Source organism: Musca domestica, unplaced genomic scaffold (genome assembly GCF_030504385.1).
Source record: "Musca domestica strain aabys unplaced genomic scaffold, Musca_domestica.polishedcontigs.V.1.1 3, whole genome shotgun sequence".
Classification (NCBI taxonomy): Eukaryota; Metazoa; Arthropoda; class Insecta; order Diptera; family Muscidae; genus Musca; species Musca domestica.
This window is the reverse complement of record NW_026712299.1, coordinates 18299869-18320680: the sequence shown is the minus strand read 5'-3', so window position 1 is coordinate 18320680 and position 20812 is coordinate 18299869. Positions and strand designations below refer to the sequence as shown.

General features: G+C 34.9%; 3 protein-coding genes across 7 annotated transcripts in view; 1 reads left to right on the top strand and 2 right to left on the bottom strand.

Annotated features, from left to right (window-relative positions):
- The window catches only part of LOC101890779 (tau-tubulin kinase homolog Asator), an 80874-nt gene that overhangs the window by 35453 nt on the left and 24609 nt on the right, over positions 1–20812 (top strand). Inside the window, exon 2 of one of the 3 annotated variants that reach the window (XM_059124738.1) lies at positions 3542–3570. The exons of the other annotated variants lie outside the window; for them this stretch is intronic. The gene's annotated coding sequence lies outside the window, so the exon portion shown is untranslated. The remainder of the gene's footprint in view (positions 1–3541; positions 3571–20812) is intronic. 3 annotated transcript variants of the gene reach the window in all.
- LOC101891128 (pancreatic lipase-related protein 2) lies at positions 3610–13253 on the bottom strand. Of its 2 annotated transcripts, none has more exons than XM_020037873.2 (6): positions 13231–13253; positions 9234–9378; positions 7006–7353; positions 5289–5531; positions 5040–5231; positions 3610–4979 (listed from the first exon to the last, which is right to left on the bottom strand). In XM_020037873.2, the coding sequence occupies exons 2-6, from the start codon at positions 9271–9273 to the stop codon at positions 4414–4416; spliced, it is 1389 nt and encodes a 462-aa protein (XP_019893432.2). In that variant the 5' UTR covers positions 9274–9378; positions 13231–13253; the 3' UTR covers positions 3610–4413. The 2 variants fall into 2 exon arrangements, with proteins under 2 accessions (XP_019893432.2, XP_005186631.2); XM_005186574.4 differs by lacking the exon at positions 13231–13253 and adding an exon at positions 9498–9676.
- Positions 16634–20812, bottom strand: part of LOC105262023 (uncharacterized) — a 33630-nt gene continuing 29451 nt past the window's right edge. The window contains exons 5-10 of one of the 2 annotated variants that reach the window (XM_059124733.1): positions 20143–20698; positions 17641–17789; positions 17444–17573; positions 17241–17386; positions 17086–17184; positions 16634–17034 (exon numbers count right to left, since the gene is read on the bottom strand). In XM_059124733.1, coding sequence (XP_058980716.1) covers positions 16777–17034; positions 17086–17184; positions 17241–17386; positions 17444–17573; positions 17641–17789; positions 20143–20698 — 1338 coding nt within the window. In that variant the 3' untranslated portion in view covers positions 16634–16776. The remainder of the gene's footprint in view (positions 17035–17085; positions 17185–17240; positions 17387–17443; positions 17574–17640; positions 17790–20142; positions 20699–20812) is intronic. The other variant, XM_059124734.1, reaches the window with a different exon arrangement.

The window sequence follows — 20812 nt, the reverse complement described above, 5'->3', positions numbered from 1 at the left end:
AATACACAATTTATTTCCACTAAGTACTTTTCGAGCAATTATGGGACACATTTCTAATACCACCTCCATATCTTAACCACATACACCAACAGTATTCCAGCTCTATCCCGAACAAAGTCATTTCCATATCTTAAGACCGAATTTTTTACTTTCCGCACAATTATAGTAGACATTTCCAAAACTCCCACATATCTCAATTCCAGATAACAACAGAAATCTCAATATTTGACGATTCCACACCTATCTCTTTAGCCAATGCCGGATTTAGTACAGTTGAGATCTTTTCATACAAAAATAGTATACAAATTGTACGAAATAAGGTACTATTAAGTTCTTTTCGTGAATTTCTAGTAAACATTTTCAAAACTACCTGCAGATCTCAACACCAGATGACACCAGAGACCCCGATATCGGGATTCTAGGTCTATAAATTCGCTTATAACCAAATGTAGTAACATTTCCATCCATAACCAAATGTAGTAACAAAATCGTTTCATATCTCGATCGCAGACACCTATTTATTACTTTTCATACAACTATGGTACGCATTTCCAAACCACCGTTAAATCTGAAACACTGATACCATCAGTAACCTAAATATCAAATTTCAGGATTTCAGCTTTTTTCATTCATCCAATGAACAGCGACCCCAAAACCAAATTTTGGATTTTAAACATTATCTGTTCATCCAATACCAAACTGTAGCAAATATAGTACTATTTCGTACTTTTCGTATGCATTTGTAGCACACATTCCCGAAATCACCTCTTTAACACAAACCTACCATCAACAGGGACCCCAATACAGAATTTGAAAATTTCACCTTCATCCCTTCACTCTACACCAAATTTTTCAAAATTTATTACCATTTAGTACAGTTCGCACACTTAGTACACCTTTTCAAAACCACTTTCATATATCAAACTTACTTTCCAACCTTGATTCTCATACCAAATTTCAATTTTAGCTTTATACGTTCGCATAATATCATAATGGTACTATTTTAGAAGTTTAGTACCATTTTGGAACTTTTCGTAAATTTTAAGTTTGAATTCTCCTAAAACCCTTCGGTACATCTATATTGCACTTCATCCGTGACTCCCATTCCAAATTTCAAATTTGATTGATGAATGATGTCCAATTTAGTATTTCGAGTTTTATGACAAAAAATCACCAATACAGTTTCAAATCTTCGTATATCCCACATATAACGGTAATATTTGGTATTTTCCCGATTTTAGCTACATTTTCCAATAGGTGTTTGGTGTTTACAATAGTTACTGTCTTCTCTGAAAAAGGATTATCTTCAAAATGCCATATTTTCATATAACTACCATGTAACTCAACTTAAACAAAAAATGTTTTGTGATTTATGTCACATTTTTCGACGGAATTGTGTTAGATTTGATATTTGGAGTTCGTAATGGGAATCACTTCCTATGACATGCAATTACCTTTACAGTTCAACGTATTTGTATATTCCTCCTAGAATGGTACCTTCCGATATTCGGCATTTAAATACTTTCATCGGCATTTTTTCCAACATAATTTTTTGAAATTTTGCAAATAATTTTAAATAATTAAAAATTTATTTAAAAACAATCCAGGAATGGTTTATTTTCTTTCGAGTTCACATTCGAATCGTCATAACAAATAGGTACAGGGTTGCCCATATTCGACGGACCCATCTGGCAACGCCATAAATTTTGACAGAGATGTCACATCGCTTAATGACATACCGCGTTTGAAGCGCAGATTTTTACCATGAACCCAATACACGCCATGTGAGCTCTCTGAAATAGTTGAAATTTACATTCAACAGAAGAGGTCAATTGTGAAAACTCAACGTGCTTTTAAAACATTAAAAAATGTGAGAAGTGCGCCTTCTAAGAACACCATTAAGCGTTTATACGAAAAATTTTCGACTGGTAAGGCTCTTTCTAACCCGAAGAGGCCATATAAAAGTCGACCAAAGCGATCGGCCGAGAATATCGCAAGAACATCCCAAAAACGCCGTTCTCAGCAGTTGGGCATGGCTCGGTCCACTTTACAACGGATTATTCGCATTGATTTGCATTTGTTCCCGTACAAAATTCAATTGACGCAAAGAATGTTGCCTGCGGACAAGCCTCGTCGATTGGAATGGGCCCAAAGAGTCATCGAAATGGCCGAAGATGACGAGCAATTTTGGAACAAAATTATCATGTCCGATGAAGCCCATTTCACATTGAATGGGACCGTAAATAAACAAAATTACCGTTTTTACGCCACTGAAAATCCTCAGGAGATTCAAGAAGTGCCTCTTCACGACGAAAAAGTCACAGTTTGGTGCGGCGTTAGTGCGAAAACGGTCATTGGGCCGTTTTTCTTCCAAAATGAGAATGGCCATGCTGTTACCATCAATCAGGAGCGTTATCGCGACATGATGACCAATTTTGTGATGCCAATTATTCGTCGAAAGCGTATGAGGCAGTTCTGGTTTCAACAAGACGGCGCTCCACCGCACACAAGTCGCATAACAATCGATTTTCTGAAGAATTTGTTTCCGGGCCGTTTGATGTCGAAAAGTGGTGATTTGGACTGGCCACCGCGTTCGCCCGATTTGACGCCGCCTGACTTCTTCTTGTGGGGATATTTGAAGTCAAAGGTTTACATTAACAAGCCAAGGACCGTAGAAGAGCTCAAGTACAACATTCGTGAAGAAATAGCCGCTATTCCGGCCGAAATGTTGGCAAAAACGATAGAAAATGCAGCAAAAAGGGCACAATACGTCATCAACGCCAGAGGCGGCTATTTGAGAGATATCATATTCAAAAAATGTAAACAAATCTGCTTGGAACAAATTAAATGATTAACATTGCCAACCGCCAAGTTTTTAGTTTTTTCTTTGATTAAAAAAAAAGACATGGGTCCGTCGAATATGGGCAACCCTGTACTAAATATAAAAAAAGAAAAAAGGTATATATAAAGTAAATATTTCAATTAAAGTCAAAATCAATTTATAGGAGTGCTTATATTTTACAGTTTGAAAAATCGGAATTTTGAAATTTTTAGCGCGATATATAAACGAATTTGATAGAGTTTGAGATTTTGTGCTCAGCTTTAGCTTAAAGTATAAAGAAGATATCGATTTTTTGTGTGGGATACCAAGGGATTTCAGATCCAAGGCAGCATTAATATTATTAGAAACCTACTATCTTAACTGACGGGAATAAAATTGAGATTAATATCTTGAGGCTTGGAAAATCCTTTGGAGATTAAAACCCTCTGAGTTATGTGCGTAATGAATTTTTTGATTGTCAGTTTGGCGTTATTTTAAGTAATTTCTGAGATGAACCGTCTTCAGGAAGTCTTCTAGTAGAGTTTTCGAAATCTCACTGGATTCCTCCAATGCCCTGTTCGTTCTGTTTCCTTTTGACAGGGATTTTATCCACACACAGAATTTTTCACCACAATATTATTTATTTATTTAAAAAAAATATATAAATTTCAAAGAACGTTCTAGTGGAATAATATTAATTAATTTTTTTTTCTCTTGCAGGTATGTCAATATTTAATTCATGTATTTGAGTAAGTAAATACCAAAATTATAATATAATATAAATTATATATAAAATTTGATGCTTTATATGTTTAATGGTAACTACATAGCTCTATTTTGAGAAAAGAGTGAAACATACTCGAATTCGAGCGGCATTACTTTAGTGACTAAAAAAGAAATCGAGTATACTATAGTGTTCTAAGCCACTCGAATAAAAATTAGTATTCTTTACTTGTTTTCGAGAGAAAGCAACATAAAACCAGTAAAGAAAGTCCTAAAGTCGGGCGGGGCCGATTTTATGATACCCTACACCACTTTGCTAATTTAGTTGAGCTCCACTTAATAATTAAAAGTTTTTATGGGAGAATTCAATAATACACACTATGATTATAATTATAATTTAAAATTCAAAGGATTAAATATGCCGAAGCATTTGTGTCTTTTAAATTCGGACTTGTATTGCCCATTTGGTGCGAAATTAATTTGAAATCGGATAAAACTATATTCAAATCTGAACCGATCTCAATAAAATTTGGCAAAGATATTTCTGAGCTGTATTTGATATATTTCCCTGAATATCGTTGTTACGGAGTGCATATTACGGCTGTGGGTAACAAATACAATTGTGGTGTAGGGTATAAAAAATAAATATTTTCCATTCAATTTACTCTAATCCGAAACCGGAGTAACATGCGATGCGAGAGCAGAGCAAACCTTGTGTAAACATCATACTCTTCGAGCATTCCCGATAGCGGCAAGTTTCACTTGCGAGTAAAAACGAACAAATCGGAACATTTGTTATTATTAATACACCTTTTACTCTTAATAACTATATAATATTAATAATATTAAAATTAATTTTAATTATATTATTATAATACATCTTTTCGACCCTTGCTTAGTTCATTCCAAAATGATTTCGAAAAGGGATTTTCGGTTGTGAATAAAACATCATCATCGCTGCTTGATGCGATAGTAGCTCTCTCTTGATTCCCCTCAACTCCATGTAATTCTAATCTATACTCCCGGTTCCCTTTGGTTCCAGAGTAGGGATCATTGAAATGATAATTTAATTTCTCCCATTGATTGGTTGAAATCAGCAGACGTTCAACTCTGCTACTGGATGTCTCCATATCATCTGTAGCTTCAATTATCGATTCATAATTAAGATTCATATCTACGCTGTTATTGTTAGGCTTTATGGATTCAGTCCATTTGCCCATGGCATATGGCGAATCGCCATTTGTCTCCACAAAAAACATGCCCTTAGTTGTGTTTGACATATTTTCCCCTACCTCTGCCAGATAATTTGTGCGCGGACATTCTCCCAGAACATAAGCGAAATAGGAACTGCAGGGCCATCCCCAAAATCCTTTTTCTGTGCGTATCGATTCCAAATAATAGTCCAAGGCACGATGATGGAAACATGGAAAGGGATCTGGGGAAAAAACGGAATTTATATACTAAAAAAAAATAATATGAAATTTCTTGGACCTACTTAATGGATTATCGCGAAAACAATTGGGTTGAAAGATACCCCCATTCATGTAGAAATCAGCATGACCACATCTTTCAAATTTCCCCTGAACCAGGGCATTGGTGTGAATAACATCGACAAAGGCAGCATCCGTTTTATCCAGCTTCTCATCATTCGGTGAGGTAACAAATAGAGGTAGCGCAGGATCAAGACCTGTAGGTGTAATTTTTAGGGAAAATGTTTTGCTAAACTTTGATTGGTTCCATTTACCCGTTATCCTGGGTAGTGTAAAGTTTTGTACATTTTTGGCTATATAATTTGCTATATGAGCCCCCAATGAAAAACCTATGACATGTATGTCCGAACTTTGCATGTCACGAATACGTTCCACCAACTGAGCCACACAGGTTCCGATATGTTGAATATTGTAAACGGCATTAACGTAGCATGGACCCTTTGCCAAGGTACTCCAGTCAACGTAGAAAACATTGTAATCGCCTTTGGCAAGGTATTCTGGAAGGAAAGAGAAAATTATATATATCTAAAAAAGACATCCATGAAAGACATGTCAAAGAAATACAAAAGGTATTCAATCTATGGAATCTATCTATCTATCCAAAGCAGATCAGTAAAAGTAATGAGAGGCAATGGAAAGACGTTTTATATCACCTCGTATACGGAGATATAACCTTTTATACTCCATATTCGAGATGATACGTCTTCTAAACATAACAGCTGTAAGGAGACCTATGGAAACTCCTCTGTCTACAGACGGCATGTATAAGGTCTTCTTTACATAGGAGACATGTAAAGAGTCTTTCATCCATTGAAAAGCTGTAAAGATTCTTTTATCCATGCTAGACCTGTAAGAGGCCTTCTATTCATCGGAGACCCTTAAAGGTTCTTTTATCTATAGGAGACCTGTGAAAGGTGTTCTATCCATATTAGACCATTAAACATTAATAGGGGAGACCTGGAGAGGGTCTTTTTTTCATTAGAGACCTGTAAATGATGTTTTATCTATAGGAGACCTTGGAAAGGACTTCTATCTATAGCACTTCTATCTAAAGAAGACCTCTAAAAGGCTATGCCTCCATATACGACCTGAAAATGATATTTTATTCATAGGAGGCCTTCTATCTATAGCATAATTGTAAGAGGTCTTCCAAAGCCAAAAGAGCTATGAGAGTTCTACTATTCGTCGGTGTAATGAGTCTTTCATAGATAGGAGACCTCCAGGAGGTCTTATACTCATATAGGACCTGTAAGAAGTCTTTCATTTCAAGAGACCTAGGTCTACTACCTATAGACGGCCAGTATAAGGAGACCGGCAAGGGTGCCTGAATAAGGTCATCTATACATAGGATACATGTAAGGAGTTTTTCATCCATAAAAGGCCTATTAAGAGTCTTTCATCATTAGTAGAATTGTAAGACGTATTTTTACGGAGACCCGTAAAAGGTCTTCTATCTTTGAGGATTATTTTATCCAAATAAGACCGGTAATTTCTACTATCTGTATAAATATCTGTATGAGGTCCTCTATCCATAAAAGACCTGCAAAAGGTTTATAGAAGACCTGCAAACGAAGACGAATTGAAAGTCCTTTATCCATAGAGAACTCTAAAGGTTTGGTATCCATAGAACACCTGTAACAGGTCTAGAGAGTTGAAAAAGGTATTTCATCTATGTATAGGAGGTCCTTACAAGGTACTCATACCATAGGAAACATGTAAAAGATTTTCAATTCGTAGGAGACTTGTAAAAGGTTTTTATTTATAGGAGACCTTAAAAGGGTAATTTATCCATATAAAAGCTGTAAGGGGCTTTCTATCCATAGAACACCTGTTAAAGCTGTATAAAGGATTTTTCATTCATTGAAGATCTGACAGTAATTGTCCATTTCCAGATCACCTTTCAAAGTCCTCTTTCTTTCTAAGGTCCTTTCTAGGGGCCTTCCATTTTTAAGTGAAAAATATATTTCTTACCATTTTTCATTTTGGCCAATGCATGAAGGTTCATATTGGCATTATAGCCATGTATTATAATTTTACTCGGATCACGGGAATTAAAATTAGAATCTGAGAGATTAGAGTTCGGAAAACTGCTGTCGATATAAATTAATTGTGATTCCTCCGGATTTTGTCGAGTATAAAGATGAAATGCCACATCTTTGTCGGGACATGTGCGACCAATTGCCCATATACAGGAACCCAAAATAATATCTTTGCCGGAGGTGGTGGGCTTAGTCGTTACTTCTGTGCCCATTGAATCAATACCTTCGGTGGTAGAATTTAAAATTGCCATGGCTTGAACATGGGTGGTCAGGGAAGTTGCTGTAAAGAAATATAATTATTTTTTTTTTTTTTTTTGATAATACAAGGATTTAGGAATAAAAGAAGTGATTTCATGCCTCAGCCTTCGGATTAAAGGGGATGGTAGTAAAAAAAAAATCCCTCTTATTTTATTATATACGTGAAAACTCAATTTGAACACAAGCAAACATTGAAAAGCCGATGCACTCACAATGAGTCACTGTTGGTGCGGATTTTGGTCCAGAGGCATAATTGGACCATTTTTTCTCGAAAATGAGCAAGGAGTGACCGTTACGTTATCGAGTCATGTTGAACGAACATTTGATGAGCATTTGATTTTCAAAAAAAGTTATTTGGCAGACCCCTTAAGTACATTGCGTGCAAGGCCACATCTCCGATTTACTTGCGATTAAAACTATCGCAAAGACACTCACCTCTGACCCAGTAAATACTGACGACGATACATTTAGGCAAAAACATGGTAACCATTTTCATTATTTTCCGCACTACAAGTAATGACAACAAAATACCTTTGCACTTTCTAATCGCACTATTATAGTACACATTTCCAAATCCTCTATATCTATACCTCTAAATCTCAATTCCAGATACCAACAGAGACCTCAATATCAAATTTCGAGATTTAAGCTGTAGCCCTTTATCCAATACCCAATTAAGTACCACTTAGCATTTCCAAAACCACCTCCATATTTTAACCACAAACAACAACAGTGACCTCAATATCAAATTTCAAGATGACAGCTCTATTGCTTCACACAGTACCAAATTTAGTACTATTTGGTTCTTTTCCTGGAATTATAGTACACATTTCCAAAACCACCTCCGTATCTCAATTTCAGATATCACAGAGATCGCAATCAAATTTGAGGATATCAGACTTAACCTTCCTATACCAAATTTAGTACTTTTCGTACATATATAGACCGCATTTCAAAACCACCTCCATTTGTCCAGGCTACATATGAACAGCGACTCTTACACAAAATTTCAGATTTCAAGCATTATCTGTTCACATAATACCCAATATAATACTGTTTAGTACTACTCGTGCACCAACCAAGAAACCAACCCCCAAAACGGACCCCAATACAAAATTTCAAAATTCCAGCTGCATCCATTCACCTTAAACCAAACTGTTCCAATTTTAGTACCATTTAGTACAGTTCGCACACTTAGCACCCATTTCCAAAATATCAAACCTACCTTTACGCTGATGTTGGGTCTAAAATGATTATTTCGATGAGTTACAAACGAAACGAACTTGTATGGTGGATGGTATAAATAAAGGGGGATATAGGGTTGCCCATATTCGACGGACCTTTGGGCCCATTCCAATCGAGGAGGCTTGTCCGCAGGCAACATTCTTTGCGTCAATTGAATTTTGTACGGGAACAAATGCAAATCAATGCGAATAATTCGTTGTAAAGTGGACCGAGCCATGTCCAACTGCTGGGAAGGGCGTTTTTGGGATGTTCTTGGGGACCTCTCAACATTGGCTCGTACGGCAGCGATATTCTCGGCCGATCGCCTTGGTCGACTTTTATATGGCCTCTTCGGATTAGAAAGAGCCTTAACAGTCGAAAATGTTTCGTATAAACGCTTAATGGTGTTCTTAGAAGGCGCACTTCTCACATTTTTTAATCTTTTAAAAGCACGTTGAGTTTTCACAATTGACGTCTTCTGTTGAATGTAAATTTCAGAGCGCTCGCGTGGCGTGTATTGGTTCATGGTAAAAATCTGCTTGGAATGACGCTTCAAACGCGGTATGTCATTAAGCGATGTGACATCTCTGTCAAAAGTTATGGCGTTGCCAGATGGGTCCGTCGAATATGGGCAACCCTGTAGATAGATAGATTATTTTGTTAAATTCTAATACTTACCCACACAAAATACCACCAAACAGTTCCAGAAGCAAGGCATTTTTAAAATTTAAATTCAAATATCAAGTATTTGAATTGATGAAACGCACTTTGTTGGATTTTAGAGACATGGGGTTTGGCAGAGCTTAGAATTCACATCCCCGGGCTATTAAAAATAAATAAATGACATACATCAGTTATTCATTAAAACCACATTTGTCCGTAATTTAAGTTAAGTAAATATCTTCACACTTGCAGAACTTATAAATTATAATAATTTCTCACTTAAATTTGATATTTCACCCTTCATTGCTTGTCAACATCTACAGGTACGTGACAAGAATTGTTAAAACTTTGTTTATCTTTAGTTGTTGTTGTTATTATTTTTATTATTCTTAGGAATAAGTTTAAACCCGTTAATTGTTTAGCGTGTTACTGCAACAGCTGAAAACCGCAAATGACATTTTTATTGCAAGAGAATCGATTTTATAAGAAATGTTGAAGTAGTTGTCAGAGATGTACTAAATGAGGCACTTCGGAAAAAAAATTAATTGAATGTAGATGGAAAACTTTTCGAAGGATTTCGAAGATCTTTCATAAATGGCGTCTTTTGACTTCTAAATCTTAAAAAAATATGTAAATGTAGAAAGACTTTTATGGTCCAATGTATATATGGAAGATGCAAAGAAAAAATATTAGTAGATTGAGAACATTTCAAAGGATTTCTTAGATCCTCCATAGATGGCTTACCTACTAAATGGCGTCTACTGACCTCTTTACCTTGAAAAAATATGTAAATGTATAGACTTTTTTGGTTCAAGTATATATGGAGAACACAAAGGACGCTTTCTCATAAGCCTTCACTTGCTAGTCTTTTAAAGTTGAATACATGTGTAATTTAACACATAGTGCCATCTGTATGTGATAAAACTCTCCCACGCATTATTCTTGCACTTAAGAATTAAGAATTATTTTTAAAATTGCTTGGAAAACTGTAACTACTTGCTATAATTTTTCTAAGCTGGTTTGAAAAGAAATCTAATATTTGAATGCAGGAAATACATCTTGTTAAATCATACACAGATGGCGCTAAATGTTATAATGAATGTTTAAGACATTTATCCAAGATCTCAAAATAATACTACGATTTAGTATGAGTCTATTTTTTGCCTGAGAAAACCGTTGTAGGACCATATAAAGAAAATAAAGGTACTTCAATCGTAATTGTTAACCAGAGAAACTGCTATGGAAACGCTGAAGAAAAAAAATCATTCAAAGTTGAACCAAAATTGTAGAAAAGCTTTAAAAGTTCAAGAATTCTTAATGGAAGAGCTTGCCACTTTTGTAACCTTTTGATGGAAGATAGTCGGAGTATCTGAAACAACTAGTAGAACCTGCAGGAAAAGTTAAGAGAAACATCGAAAAATCTATAATTGATTTTGAAGAATCGTCATCTTATTTTAACATTTTTATCAATAACTTTCAATATCCTTGATAAATTTTCTGCAGCAAGGTATTATTTAGTACCTTCTATGCCTTAAATACATACATTTCTTGTGTATTTGAAGTTTGATAGAGATTGAAAAGGAGTAATATTTTTTAAACATTTTTTTAAATTGAGCAAACTCGATTGAATGCATAAATTGACTCAGAAATTGATGATAATAAAGTGTTGTGTGTATTTTGCCGTTTTCAACCTTATCTACAAATGTCTATAAAAATTTGGAAATATGACATTAAAGCCTCCAAACGGCGACAAATTTAAATATTTTAGGGTACAAACAAAGACATATATAAAGATGGGACATTTTATTGTTGATTTGATTCAATAAATGGCGTTGGTAGTCGAAAAATATTTTACGACATAGCATTATGCTGTAATCCAACAGGCCTGATGTTTTTACAGGGATTTCGTTGATTTTGATCGGAAATGCTCTGGAATATATTTTTGAGTCCATATCTATTATTTCTGATATTTTTCTTTGTGAGTTTCCACAATTTATTCTCGATTTCGAAAAATCATATTTCTCTAACGTTTTTAATGCGCTTTTGTCATGTCGTAGGCCATCTTCTGATCAAAACATTATGCATTTTGTCCAATCTTGCTAACAGTCCGAAAAAAATTAGCGCCGTCTATGAAACTCTATTTCTTGTCTTCAAAATTTTAAATTAGTTGCCAAATTTTTATTATGTTGGCCTTTATGGCTATTCAGATATAATTGGGCGAATATTTTCAAGTTATTGGGTTAAACATATTTTTATCCATAACTTTCAATATCCTTGATAAATTTTCTGCAGCAAGGTATTATTTAGTGCCTTCTATGCCTTAAATACATAAATTTCTTGTGTGTTTGAAGTTTGATAGAGATTGAAAAGGGGTAATATTTTTTAAACTTTTTTATAAATTGAGCAAACTCGATTGAATGCATAAATCGACTCAGAAAGTGGTGATAATAAAGTGTTGTGTGTATTTTGCCAAATTTTTATTATGTTGGCCTTTATGGCTATTCAGATATAATTGGGCGAATATTTTCAAGTTATTGGCTTAAACATATAACATTTTTTTTTATATTTTGCGGTTAGCGCCATCTGTGTGTCAACAAATTCTTTAAATGTTTGCAGATTTCTCTTGAAGTCTCTCCAAATCGGAACCATAGACAAATGAAAATATAGACAACGAAATGCTCTCACGGTTTATCTTCGAAAAAAATCGAATCTGCAGATGTCGTCTATATCGTTTTAGGGGTTTGAGTGGGAATATTGAAGTCACTCAATTTTAAAACGTTAAAAATAACAAAAACTGTAGGATATTTGTAATTTAAATATTGTTCCACAATAAAAGAAAAATGAACACTGTGTAGTGACATCGAAAAATATGGGAATATTCCAACGAAATTCTTGAAAAACGATAAAATGTGTTTTCGAAGTCGAGTGGCTTGAACGTGTAATTCAGCATGTTGACTATGCAAAACATGATGAGAGCCACCTGGATAAAAAGACAAAACTAACTTTTCGTTGTCTATATCTTTATTTGTCTATGCCATAGAGTGACGTTTAACGACGACGAATTTAAATCTTTCGGTGTTCAATATCTAACAATCGGATAAACTTAGCGACATCTATGTATGACAAGATTATACAAATTGTATGCCTTGTCTTCAAATTTTCAAAATTAATATGAAAAGTAGTCATACGATGATTATTTATTATTTTTATTTTTTTTATTATACGAGAAGTTCCTGTTACATTCTTTCAACTATGTATATTTTTGATAAACACGTTTATAGGATTGAATATTATATTTAATATTTGCACATATTTACAATTGGCGACATCTACATATCAAAGTTCATTTCTCGCCTTGTATTTATAGATTTTACAACTTTGATGATTGTCGTTTAAACTAAGCACCATCTATATATGATAAGACTGTACAAATATATTTTTTATTTTTTTTTTTATTATGATATTATGAAGTTCTATGGAACTTTTCAGATATATTTTTGTACTTTAATATTATTGAGTAAACAATATTACAATAATTTTGGAAGCGGCCCCATCTATGTTTCAAAAACTTTTAAAGGTTCCAAATTTATTTTTAAAATTTCTTCACAACATATTAGCAATGTCCATGATATATATCCAAAGTTCTTGTTGCAGTCTATCTATAGCTATATATATTTTAGGAAACCTATTATATCATTGGCACCAATTACGCAACTTTGCAAATTCTTTGCAATAAGTGTCATCTATGTATCAACAAATATTTCTTTGAAATTAATTGTTGCAATATTTCGACAGCTATGCATTAGTAAAGACGATAATATCATTGGTGCCAATTTCAAATTAACACATTTTTGTAAGTGGCGCCATCTATGTATCAAAGCGTATTTATTGCCTCTTTTTTATAATTCTAAAAACTTTATTTTTTTTTGCTCTAATTTTGAATTTTTGTATAAACTTGCTGTCATATTCTTTGCGAACACTTTCAATTTTTTCTTTTAAATAAAAATATTACATTTTTACAAGACACCATCTACAATCGCCCTCATCAAACTGTTGCAAATATCTTACTGACCAACAATTTAGTTCTCTTGCCAATCCTAAGCATGAGTTGGCCATTCACTGGTGTAGACAAACGCACTCAATGTTCGTTCATATGCCAAAAGAATAGGTTTTTTTTTTTGTGTGTAGAAACATAACCTGTCCACAGTCCTTGCGCAATCAAAACATGACTGTAGACTTACGGGCTGTCTGACAAGAATTGTATTTCGAGCTTTAAAGCTTTGGTGTTGACAGCAGCACACTGAACAATTTCATGTAGCACATTTCTGATGCATTTTGACAAAAAGAATAAGTGACTAACTGACTGCATGCCTGTCTGCCTGCCTACCCATCTGTCAGATGAGTTCTACAACAAATTCATATTAAATTTATTTGGGGTAGATTTGTGCATTTCCATGTCGTGTAAATATGCACATCATTAAAATATATAATTTTTGGAGGTAATGCCAACACCTCAAAGCTTTTAGTAAATATTTTCCGTTTTGTTTTTCTGTGTATATCTGTCATAATCTATGGTATGATTATGGCGTATATTTATTCTCAAGTCTTTAACATTTATACATTTTTATTAATATATTCAATTAACAATTTTCAGCCTCAGTAACGCTGTAAAGATTTTTTTTTATTTCCGTTTTATTGGCTGTTCCGTTCATTGTTCTCTTTTGATGGTTATTTAACTGACAATTGAAGTACATTTTGTATTTCCTTTTGTGTTGTTCCATTGCTTACTTGTGCCACTTCCTTAAAAGTATATTTTGAAGAGAGAATAGTGCGAGCTTTGGTGGCATCTCTTTCTCTTACTTGGGGTCTTGAACAGTGATGCCAAAGTAGCGTTTTGAGTGTTTCACATGAGTAATCAAAATGGATTGATGATTTACAAAAGACGTTATTATTATATATAAAAAAATATATATAAATAATGATGAAAAAATTAAAAAAGAAATCAGACTTGTGAGTTAGCTCCTGTTGTGGAGAAAGACTGTATTAGATTTACAAATTAAAACCAGTAAGGAAAAGTCAAAAGTGGTCGGGCGGGCCGACTACAGGGTGAGATAAAAAAACTGCAACAAAGTCAAACGCCATAATTTTTACATTTTTTTAAATTTCATTGAATGAAAGCAAAATTGCCGGAAATAGCATCAAATTTTAGAATATGTTTAGATTTGTTAAAATTATTCACCTTAGGCACGAGTTTTGGCCTTCAAACGGCCAATGTAACTGTCATACGCTGCCTGAATGTTGCTCTGCGGTATTTTGGCCCATTCCCGGCGAAGCGCTTGCTTGGTATTTTTTAGTGCCAACCTTGCTTTCCAAAATACTCCAGACACAAAAGCCCAACGGATTGGTATCCGGAGATTTTGGTAGCCATTGTGCGCTGTAAATGGAGCGAGGAACCTCATTTTGTAACCATTCTTGGGTGTCGCGTGCTGAGTGCGATGGTGCTGAGTCCTGTTGGAATGTCCAAGGCCACGGTCGATTAATACGAGCGGAGAGTGACCATCGGCTGTTATGGCGGCCCACACCATCACCATGGCCGGCGCTTGAATTCTGGTGGCCAACCGAAGGCGCACGTTTTCAGCTGACCTTTTTGGCAAGTAAACACGGTCAAACTGCTGGACAACGAATGTTTTCTCATCGGAGAAAACCAAATTCGGCAGTTCACCACTTTCAACCAAGCGAAGCACCTCTTTAGATCTTTTGAGTCTATATTTTTTCCGTTGCGGTGTAAGTTCGTGCATTTTTTGGAATTTCAATGGCTTTACCCCGAGCTCATTTTTCAATATTTGCCGAATGGAATATTGCGATATGTTCAGCTCACGAGCCATTTTTCGGCCACTGCGACACGGATTTCGATCAAGTTGCTCCTTTAATTTTCGAACCGTTTCTGCTGATGTTGCTGTTTTCTTCAGTCCACTTCCTTGACGTCGGGCTACACTACCAGTATCACACGAGCGATGGTACGAGACACAGAAGATTTATTCACATTTAAATGTTGGAGTGCTCTAACGATAGCCACTTGTGTTCTTCCAGCCAAATATAAAGAAATCACACTATCACGCATGAATTCCATCACGAATATTTTTTTTTTTTTGGAAAATTCTCACCAAAATTCTTTTGTACGCTTGCAAGCAATATAATGAGCTGTCACTGGAATAATTTTAACAGCTGTCGGACGAGTGGCTTAGAAAAACAGCAGTCTGAAGTTGGTTACAGTTGTTTCATCTCACCCTGTGTATATATGTATAGGAGCTATGGCCTATCTGAACCGATTTCACCAAATTTAATGTACTTGCTTCTGAACTGAATTGGGTCGGAATTTGTCAAAATAAAGTCCATTGGGGCTTATATTAGTCATTTGATGCGCAGTTGTCCCAAAATTGGTTGAAGATATATATGGGAGCTTTATACAAATCTAGGCCGATCTCGATCAATTTTGGTGGAGGTATTTTTGGGCTGTATCTGATATCTGGTACCAAATATCATTGTTCTCGAATGCATAATACGAACGTGAGAGACTTAAACACTAAATCGGATGAAACATATATATGGGACCTATAGCTATATCTGAACCGATTTGCACCCAATTTAATGTACTTGCTTCTAGACTGAATTCGGTCGGAATTGCCAAAATTTAGTCCATTTGGGCTTATATTGGCCGTTTGGTGCACAATTAACCCACAATTGATTGAAGATATATATGTGGGAGCTATCCAAATCTGATCCGATTATCACCAATGTCAATAGGGTTCGTTCTTAGGCCAAACAAATATTGTCTGCAAAATTTCTCCAACATTTTTTCTCAATCGGATAATAAGTGCGACCTACATTTTGTTCACAAGAATACATGAACAGACGAACGGATGGACAGACAAACTAACATCTCAATCGGATAATAAGTGCGACCTGTTCATTTTGTTTACAAAAACACATGGACAGACGAACGGGCGGATGGACAGACGAACTAACATACATAAATCGACTTATAAAGTGATTCTATGAAGATCCTCAAAAGTAACTATGGGTCTATTTCGCTTCCTTATACATGTTACAAACAAATGCACAAAGGCATAATACCACTATGTGGTGTAGGGCATAAAGAGTGATGAGTGGATTTCTTATAGAACTCGTACCCTTCGAGCATTCTCGTTCGTGAGTAAAATTGTGCTAAGCTGAACTCTGAACAGAAGTAACTCGTGAGTTCTTCCACATGAAACAAATGAGTAGTAGTAAAAACGAGACATACCTGTGCTCTGTATTCTGGATTCTTCAATATCAATGTCCATATCCTTGATTTCCTAAATAAGATTGTAGTTGTTCTTCTTCAATAACATTACAACGACATATGTGGAATAGTATATTTTTTCAAATATGTTATTATATTCAATTAGTTTATTTAAATAATTCCATTAAACAATAAACTCAAACTAACATCAACATTATATTCAAGTTTAGATTCTACACACCCTCTACACAGCTACGGCATCATCATCAAATTCGACTACTTGGGATTTAAGGATCTATTGGCAAAATGACATTCGGAATTCCGCGAAACCTCCCCGCAGCATGACCAATGACGTCGTCCTGGATGGCCGGTATGACCATGGCCACAGCCGCTATAACCTGGCATGCTGCCCTGGCAAGAACAGGTGGCAAATTTATTGCCTTTACTCGAACAAAATGTACAGCAATGATAGATGCCAGTGTGGGGACGAACCGGCCGGGCCAAGAAGCTAAAGGGGCTGCCCTGAAAATTAATCTAAATGAGAATATAAAACCTTCTTCGTCAAATCCACAACTTGTTGGGTACCTTAATATGCTTTTCCTTGATGGTAATCATAAGTATGATGGTGCCCTCTGCATCTGGGGTAAATGCTATGCCATAGGTGCCATCACAATTGTCAGTGACCTATAGAAAGACTTAAAATTGAAAATTTGTAAATATTTGCCCATGCCTCCTCTTACTTCCATTCTCAAGCACTTGGAATTGAGATCCTTGTATTTAACATGAGTTTGAATTTTCAGGCCACCGTGAGTCATTGGCTGGCCCTCAGCATCCCGGGATATTAGTGTAAGTTCTACTTTCTTGTTGATGCGCAGTTGGGAGAATCCTAAAATAAAATCTTCTTAGGAACAAATTTAAACAATTTTCAAAAATTGTTACCCACCATCCCATTGTAGGGTGCACAATGAAGGTTCCACAGTTTGCATGGAAAGTATACCAAATACGGGTATGTCGTTGGAATCCTTGACCATTGGGGCTTGTATTTTTGGTAAGAAATTTGGTATATTGATTATCTGAAAGGTTAGAGGGATTAATATTTAGAGAAATATATTCGGTACCTGGTTTATAGTAGTGACTTACCTTTGGATCAACTGATGCCTTGAATTGCTGGCAATATTCAAAGCGTTTCAGTAGAATTTTGATGAATGACAAGATTTCAACATCCGTTGACACATCGGTTAACTCCTGACTAAACCCTATGGCAATTTGTCCCTCTTGGGTACGTTTTTCTGAAAATTAATAATGGAGGGTCCTGTAAAAATTTCACAAGCACTCATTTCAAATCGCAGTCGAAAATGTCCATATGAGCCACTTCCAATCAAACCATTCGCTTGAAATTGATGTTGGACACCAAAATCCGCCCCAAGTCCAACCATACCTTATTGTCATCAATGACGTTGTAGTTTTGACATTGTATTTATGTAAAATGACGTCATGTTAATTACCGTCAACCCTAATCGCTAAGCAAGCATTGCGTTCCATCAACCACCATAAATCGCCAGTTTGCCAAAACTACTTATGTAAAGGGTGTTCCCAATATTAGAGTTGTAGTCAAACTACCACCACTTTCAAAAACTTATTCTAAGCATAATATGGGAAAACCCGTAGAAAATCTGGGAAATGCATAAAACAACATTATGTCATATCGCATACACAGCTAAAAAATATGTATGTCACATAACAGTTTATATGAGTAAATTAGACAGCATCAGTCGATTTGCTGAATGGAGTAGATTTGCTGAAAGGAGTCGATTTGCTGAATGTGATACAAAAATTTGACAATTTACGGGAAATTTAAAGAAGAAAAAGACCCATATATTCTAAATTTACGCTAGATCCTTTATTGGCAGAAATTTGAAGGACCAATCATGAATTCTTTAAACGAAGTATAGTGTAGTTTTTAAAGGTCCAATCTTTAACTTTTAAAGAAACATTTTCTAGAGCTAATCTTGGAGTTTTTAAGGACCAATTGTTGGTTTTTAGAGAATGTTTTTTTTTAAGGATCAAATATGGATGGGGACCTACTGTGGATTTTTCAAGAATACCTTTTTAAGAATGTATTGTTTTTTCGAGGAATAATTGTGGCCTTAAAAAATGTTTCAATGATCAATCTTGGAGGTTTTTGTGGATTAATAAATATTATTCTTCGAGGACTAATCCTCGATTTTTAAAAAATCAAAATCTTGGATTTTTAAAGAATATTTGGTGGCCTTTTTTAGAATATTTTTTCAAGGATCAATCTTAACTTTTTTTTTAATGATCAATCTTAAATTTAGGACCAATTTAGCATTTTTAAGAATACTTTTTCAATAGATCTATCGTAGTTTTTTTTAAAGAACCAATTGAGAATATTAGAAGAATACTTTTCGAGCATTGATGTTTGGTTTTTAAAGGACCAATTGTGGATAATTAAATAATATTTTTAAGAGGATGAATCTTGAGTTTTTTTTATCGGACCAATTGGGATTTTTTAAGAATACTTCTTAAGGACCAATCTATCTAAAAATATTTTTTCAAGTGGATTTTTTAAGAATTTTTGGTGGCATTTTTCAAGAATAATTTTTTAGGGATCGATCTATTTTCAATCAATCTTTTTTAAGGCATCAATTAATATTTTCAAAGAATATTTTTCATGAACCAATCTTGAATTTTTTTAGAACCAGAATTTTTCAGAATACTCTTTCGAAAGACCGGTCATCGATTTTTTAAAGGGATAAAATTGTGGATATTATGGGAATACTTTTTTAAGCACTGATCAGGGTTTTAAATGGATGTGGATTTTTAAAAAATATTTTGAAGAGGATTAATCATGAGTTTTTATGAGACCAATTGGAATTTTTAAAGAATATTTCTTAAGGACCAATCTTGGATTTTTTAAAGGAACAATCGTTGATTTTATGCGGTTAATTCAACTCGTCTTGTCATACCTCTGAATAGGGATTACATATCATAGAGGTTACATATCAAGCCTTGTCAAGCAATGTCACCCATGAATTGACATGGCATGATTTGTTTTCATCGTAGTCCCCTGTCCATGTCGTGTGACATTATTCACTGTCACCGTCGACACCCTGTCTTATGGGAACATTATGGAAATTATCATGTCGAGCATGTCACAATCGAACCTCAAGTCGTTTCCGACCTTTTCCACTTTTCCGTACAAAAAAGTAGCATATATTTAAAGAAAATACACAAAGAAAATTCTAAATCAAAATCAATAAGAATAAACTTTTTACCGATTGGGACGTTTACAAGGCTAGTTTCTAAATGATACAGCTAATGGTGATAGATTTAAAAAAGGCCTTAGGAATGTCGCATACCCTGGGTATCATTAAGATATAAATAAAAGTCTTTGCTTTGTTCGGCTTCGGAACATTGCAAAATTAAATAAATTTTAAAAATTTGCATTAATTGATTGGCTTGTATACAAGTATGATGTTAAAGACAATCGTCAGACAAAATTTAGATTGATTAAGATATATCACCCTGCTTCTTCACTGAATGCCTTAGTATGATCCTTAATCATACTAAAAATCCCTATGAAATATTTTCATAAATAAATATTATTTATACCAATTTTACCTAATTCCGTTTGCTGCTCTCCAATCAATTCCAACTTCGTTTCCCGCGTTCGCCGTATCTGTTGCATTAAATTGAGGCGATGCAGTTCGACCGCATCCTTATAACGTTGCATAAAATCTTCGATTTCCGTTTGAAGCTCATCACATTTTCGATTGATGCTTAGCATAGAAGCATTCAGCTTTTCCAAAGAATGTTCGGCACTTTTACAAATCAAACGCGTTTGTTCGGCCGAATCGTGTAAAATGCTGGAATACACTTTTGCTGCTTTCTCTGTGGAATCGATGCGGTGGCCCTTGTGTTGCAAGATCAAACAATCCGAGCAGGCCACCTGTAGGCAAGTATGACAAAATGATTTTAACTCGAAACCAGGATGAAGACAACAAGTGAGGGTTAGATGATTGTCGTTTGGAGTGGTTTTAGAATGTGCTTCCGCATTCGATTTCAAATCAATGGTTAGCGTTTTTAAGGCATGATTGGCGGTTGGCTTTTGGCGCTCGTGAGAATCCTTGCAGAGAATGCATAAATTCAAATTGCAGGTTTCACAAAAGTAATTGGCCTAAAAGGAAAAATGGGTATTGCCATTACTACTATTATTATTAATATTATTCATAAAAAATAAATTATAAAATACAAATGTCAATGTCGGCCATCACTTTAAAGGGCAACGTAT